At 41.5% G+C, this 6,324-nt stretch overlaps 1 protein-coding gene across 1 annotated transcript in view; it reads left to right on the plus strand.

Annotated features, from left to right (window-relative positions):
• The window catches only part of niban2b (niban apoptosis regulator 2b), a 35,106-nt gene continuing 28,782 nt past the window's right edge, over nucleotides 1-6,324 (plus strand). The window contains exon 1 of the mRNA XM_087171637.1: nucleotides 1-260. Coding sequence (XP_087027763.1) covers nucleotides 206-260 — 55 coding nt within the window. The 5' untranslated portion in view covers nucleotides 1-205. The remainder of the gene's footprint in view (nucleotides 261-6,324) is intronic.

A 6,324-nucleotide genomic window follows, 5' to 3' on the forward strand; every position in this document is an offset into this window, starting at 1 on the left:
TTTGTTACTTGACCGACTTTTTTTCTTCCCCTCCTTGTCTGGAGTGTTCGCCACCGCCCGTCTTTTCCTTCAGTCAGTTGGGGAGAAACAGAGGAGGAGGTGAAGTGTCCGCACTTCTCTTAACGGATTCTCCGCAAATTTGTCTTAAAAGACTAGTTGTAGACCTGCAGTGGAGTCTGTCTGGGACTTTTGAGTTTCATCCACCATGGGGGACGTCATTTCCAGTCACCTGGATGAAGCCAAGCGGGAGATTATCACAGGTGAGGAGCAGTCTAGTGTGGTTTGTTTGGTGTTCGCTGTTCTCGCGTTTTGGCACATGTGCGTTTTTACGCAGCGGCCAGTGCGTGGAAGAGTCACGTTAGCAGGATGTTAGTGTGTGTGTCTGGCACTGCTTACTGCTGTTTTAACAGACTGAAGGTTTCTTAACCCGCCTCTGGTATCAGAATGATCTCCGCAATAAGCTGGAGGTCCGTGTGTGTGTGTGTGTGTGTGTGTGTGTGTGTGTGTGTGTGTGTGTGTGTGTTGCAGGGCAGTGGACAGGATTTTAAAACACTGGGTCATAAGTTTGGTCAGCCCCTCGCCACCCCTGCTGATAGCAAACAATTACAATGACTAAGCTTTCCACTTATTTTAACACAGTTGTGTGTCCCACAGTTTCCCATCATACACCATGGTCTAAAAGATGTTTTCTAAGAGCTTTTAATTGTCTGAAATTAATTTCTTGGCATCAAAATTGTTGTATTCCTGAAGTCTTCTTGGCCTGAAAATGCTCAAATGTTCAAACATCAATTATAAAAAAATATTGTATCTGTTTTTTAAGAAACTTATCAAACTTAAGTTTACATTTGCATCATATAACATAAATGCATTGAGGTCCCCACTTTGGTTTATTGTCTTCTATCGTTTCTTTTAGTATCTCTAATGTCACCAGTAGATATAGAGAAACAGAGATAACATGATTGAAAAAATCTGTTATTTCTCTAGAGTCTGTCTTCTGTTTGTTTGTTCTGTCATTCTTGTACATGTTTTCACAGTTGGAGCATTTATCGGTTTGGACCGTGCTTCCTTCAGCGCTTTTACTCTTGTACTCTTCACTGTTGAATGTGCTTTGTCCTTTGGGGCCACCATATTATTTTCATTATCAGCTGATCTGCCTGTAAGTTTCATGATTGTTTGGTCTATATAATGTCAGAAAATTGAATGTTTGCTTGCTGACAACAATTAATTGATTATCAAAGTAAGGGCTCCATCACACATCATTTTCATTATCAATTAATCTTGATTCAATTAATTACTTGGGCTATAAAATACCAGAAAGTTGTACATTTTTTACAACCACTATTTTTGAAAGCCCACTGCAACATCTGAAAATATGTAGTTTTTCTGACCAGTAGTTCAGAACCCAAAGATTCTTACAATGGTGGACCTTGAAATAAAGATTTTTTTTTTGGTTGAAAAATGACATAACTCGACTCTGGAGCTCTCTTCCAGAAGACATCCGTAATATCGATTCTGTTCCTGTTTTCAAATCCCACCTCAAAATACACTTCTTCAAACTTTCCTGTTCTATTTAACTCCAGCACCAGGGCTCAATCATGTTTATTTTTTTTTATGCTGTTGAATTTATTCAGATTTATTCAGTATTTTATGCTTGTACTAGCTTTTTATCTTTTATTGTGTATTGTAAGGTGTCCTTGAGTGCTTTGAAAGGCGCCTACAAATAAAATGTATTATTATTATAATTATTCTTATTTTTAAAACAATGAAATTATAATCAAAATAGTTAATGATGAATCATCGGACAATGATTTTTGCTGTATTGAGCCTCCATTGCCTGATTCAGCTCAGTGTGAATGGTCTGTGAGGAACAGACTGCAGATAGTTGCCAGGTAGCTTGATTTTTATGGAAATCTGGTGACCTAACAACCACCGTGCACCACCCAGTGAACATTCAGGGTGGAGCAGCATCCGCCCGCCCCACCTCGTCTGTTGACCTTATCAGCTCATTAACCTTACAGGTCATCTGGACTTTGATCAGACTTTGAGTAACAGACATAAATATGAATGTGGCTGGCGGGGCCCGATACTCTGATCTCTTGTGTGGAGCTGTTGAACTCAGACATTTTAACAGGTAGAGTGGGAAATGAATGTGTTTTAAGTAGGAGCCACATTGACCAGCAAAAGTGTTAAGCTTTGGTTCCCAGCCCTGAGGATTGATTACCAACAAAACTGGCAACTAGTCTTTGGCCCAAAACTATAAGGGACACAAAGGCTCCATATTTACTGCATGCTAATTGTAATTATTGGTACAATAAATGGTCTCATAAAGCCCCTTTTCCACTGGTCAGAACAACAGTGAAGACCTGCTAACATTGGGTGTTTGTTGGCACTCAATGAAAACACAACACCCGGGTGAACTCACAAATTTTCGCCCCTTTTCCTGCTGAGCACACAGACACTGTAGATACACCTGTCCAGCACAGTGCTGTTAAACACTGCAGCTACACTGCAGTCTGTGATGAAAGAGTGAGCTGCAGCCCCAAAATAAGTTTTAAAAGCATGCAAGCATCAATTGAAGCATCTCACAAGGACTTTTACTTGAGCAACAACTCGGAGATGTGTTGCATGGTGGCTAGCAGCTCACTTACACTGTCTGTGTGTGTGCTCTGAACGTGCATGTGATGACATCACTCCTTGTAGTTGTGTATGTCCTCAGTCCAATCAGAAATAAAAACTTGATTGACAGTGGGAAAGGAGTCAATAGGCTTTTATTAGCAGGTTTACCTGTGTTTAAAAACCCCACTTGTACCTGATAATTTTGGTGGGAAAAGGGGTATTACAGAGCTGCCATGCTTGCCTTCTACCTGATGGGAGCCTGAACACAACAGGATACAAAAACAATGCACAGAAAATGGGAGAATCTGGGAGATCAACAGCAGCTCAAAGCTCAACTTTACACTAAGGTCCAGTGGATTAATTTGCCCCTGTGCAGACTCATGTGCTCTCTGTACAATTCTGTATTTTAGCATTTTCACAATCGTGGGAAATAATTATTTTATCGTACATTAACTGAGCCTGTTGGCCTGAGGATCCACTGACCTTTGCGTTTTATAGAGTGGATCACGTATTTTTATGTTTGAAGCCTAAATACAATCAGCAGAAGCAAAAAGCTAATGTTAGGCTATTAACCAACTACACCACGGTCAGATGACTTCAACGGCGCCACCACTAAACTTCAACTTGTAGTTTGATTTATCTCTGACCTCTTGTACAAAAGCCTTTCCTCTGACACAGTTAGTAGAAACACAACGAGGCTGTGAAGGTGGACTAGTGAGTCAATCAGTTGTCATATTCAACGTGACGACGTTTAACGCCCCCGACAACCTCTGTAGTCTCATTTAGACACTTGTTAGCAACCGGCCTTTTTAACAGATGTAAAAGCTTCAAGAAATCAGGACTGGGGTATTTACTGCCGTATTTTATGTCATGGAATAAAAATGTCTTGAGTTTGTGTTAACACAGACCTTATTTCAGTCAATGAACCAAATGCACATTCAACAAACCAGAGACTTCAGGACAAAGGAGTAGGAAGTGCTAAAAGGCTAACTAGTTTCCAGGTTTTCGGACTAATTCCTGCGCCACTCCATTTCCACCCTTTTTTTTTTTTTTTCAAGTTTTAGACGAATACATGCAGGTGAAGGCAACTGAGAGATGAAGCTATGTTACAGGTCAAATCACCTTATTTTTTTTTATTTCTAATGCCTTGAATTGCCAATTCAGAGTGAGACGCGCGCGCTCGCACACACACACATGTACATATGAGATGTGGAATCTGAGGAATGCATGAAAAAGTGTGCGTGTGTGTCTGTGCGGCTGGAAGGACGCCTCCTCCTCCAGGCCTTGAGTTGCAGCGCCACACAGTCTCTGTAGCCAAGACAAGCCCAATGCCAGGCTGGCTTCAAGGGAAGTGCCTGGATTTATCATTAGAGCTGTACACACACACACACACACACACACACACACACACATACACACTTTCTCTCTCTCGTTGCATTGAGAAGGCAATAGATGACAACAGGCAATAGACAGAGATCAAATGTGTAAAATACATTGTGTAGACATTGTTCCTTATCACAGCTGATGTAATCACATTCATACGTAGCTCATTGTATTCAGGCAATGATTCATGACCAGCTGGTGAATGGGCTGCACCTATCTGTTGTCATCTGACAGGAAAGAGAGTTGCCTTGATCACTGATATAAGAACTGTGTGAGTCCCAGAGCAGAGCAACATGCTCCACATGCCTCCATAACCTCCAAAGTTGACCTCATTCAACTTCAGAGGGAGATATGGGGGTGGGTAGCAGGGAAATGACCAAGACCACCGGGCTAAACTGTCATTTCCTCTTTGGAAAGTGGCATGAGTGCACCTGTGTGTCACACCTCTGCATCTACACTACCAGTCATACGTTTTAGAACTTCCCATTTTCCTGTTTTGATCGACCAGTCCAGTGAATAACATTAAAAGTAGGGCTGTTATACTTCAACCTTATTTTTTGTCAGATACAGTATATGATGTTACAATATCGGATGTTGCCGCCCTTGTGTCTGGGAGACTGTTGGTGGTTGATGCTGTACAGTAATGTTTTATAGAGATTAATTAACCACAGTAGGTAACCACGGTTATAGTGATAATTAAAGTTTACACAGTAATACTGACCGTCTGGCGTTTTTACCGCCAGTGCAGGTTTACTATACATTACTGTGCAGACTGTTTGGTCTAGGCTTCTTCCTACAGCAAGATAATGAGCCACAACATTAGAAGAGCAGAACCAGATGGAGGCTTCACATGATGATGGACAATGGAAATGAAATACCGTTTGTTAAGTTCGTCCCAACAGTTTCAGAAGTTCCCTCTAATGTGTGTCACTTGCAGATTTCTTTACTGTCCAGTTCATCCCAAACCAGCTCCATGGGGTTCGGGTCTGGAGACTGTGCCGGTCTTCATCATGTGAAGCCTCTGTCTGGCTCTGTTCTAACAGGGCCCTCCAAACGTGATAAAAGCCCTTGTGCTTCTTCCTTGAATTTCAAATTACATTATCATTTGTGGCCCAAGATAACAGCTCATTAAACCACATACAGTAGATACAGGAGGGGGATTATTATCCTTCTTTCCAAAAGAGGACAATACATTTACAATACACTAGCTTTCGGTAAAGATAGAATATAAGGGCTGTAAGTTACAAGGAACTAATAATTTACATGGGTGGGTTTTATGTGCTGTAATTAGTCAGGTTTTCAATATCTTTTCCAATGTATCTGGTTGCCTACATTCACTAAGTGTTCCTTTCTGTAGTTGTACACAGAGCGGTGTGAATGTTGTCTGTGAGGGGCCAGGAAACAGGAAGTCCTAACGTGGAATGTTTTTCCCTGGCTCTGTTAAATCTCCAGGCTCTGGAGCGAGTGCGAGGTGGTCAACACGCTGGCTCTCTGTGGCCTGGTGATGTGTCACACTCTCACATTCACAACACAGTCTTCTCAGCACATACAGACCTAAAAAATAAAATAAAACAGATACCTGCTGCTGCTGGGGCCCCACAACACACACACACACACATATATATATACACTGTACACACACTTCTGCTGGAGGCAGAGCAAGTCTGATGAGGTTAAACTCAAAGAACAGAGTCTGAGAATGCCTCTGCTGAGGTTCCATAATAATAAAACCCAGAGAGGACGGATAAGTTAGAGGGGAGAGCGTTTGATGAAACCTAGCTTGTATAAATAAAAAATGTAATTCATAATGTCTCTGTAATACTGAGATTTCATAAACGACACATCACAGTTAACCAAACATGGAATTTCTTGCTCAGCAAATTTTACGGTAAATCTGCTTTTACAAATTTTACAAATGCTTCTGCCTTTACAAAAAGATGAATTATTAAGCCATAAAAATCCATTAACATTAATGCTGTTGCTACCACAGCTGAGCCGATGGTGAAGGCTTTCTGAAGAGGGAATGTTGTGGTGGGCACTGAAGGTACAGTCTGGGCTGCCTGAACAAACCTGTACCACTTTAAAGTAACATGCTCTTGAGAGATGTTTGAACTAAAACTGCTGCTCTGTCTCTAATTACCTCACCAAACATGTTTACATCTAACTGAATTTGCTGTCATTTGGTGCTGGAGATCCTTCCACAAGTGCAGCTGCAGCTCCGGCCTCAGCTGTGATGGGAACAGTCTAAATTTATGAGTCAGCCTATGGGTCTATCTCAGTGGAATGTTTTTGTTAAGACACTGTGGAGAAAGGAGGAGGGGGGAG

Source organism: Seriola lalandi, unplaced genomic scaffold (genome assembly GCF_002814215.2).
Source record: "Seriola lalandi dorsalis isolate HSWRI2012SDOR001 ecotype SW California unplaced genomic scaffold, Sedor1 jcf7180002054883, whole genome shotgun sequence".
NCBI lineage: Eukaryota > Metazoa > Chordata > Actinopteri > Carangiformes > Carangidae > Seriola > Seriola lalandi.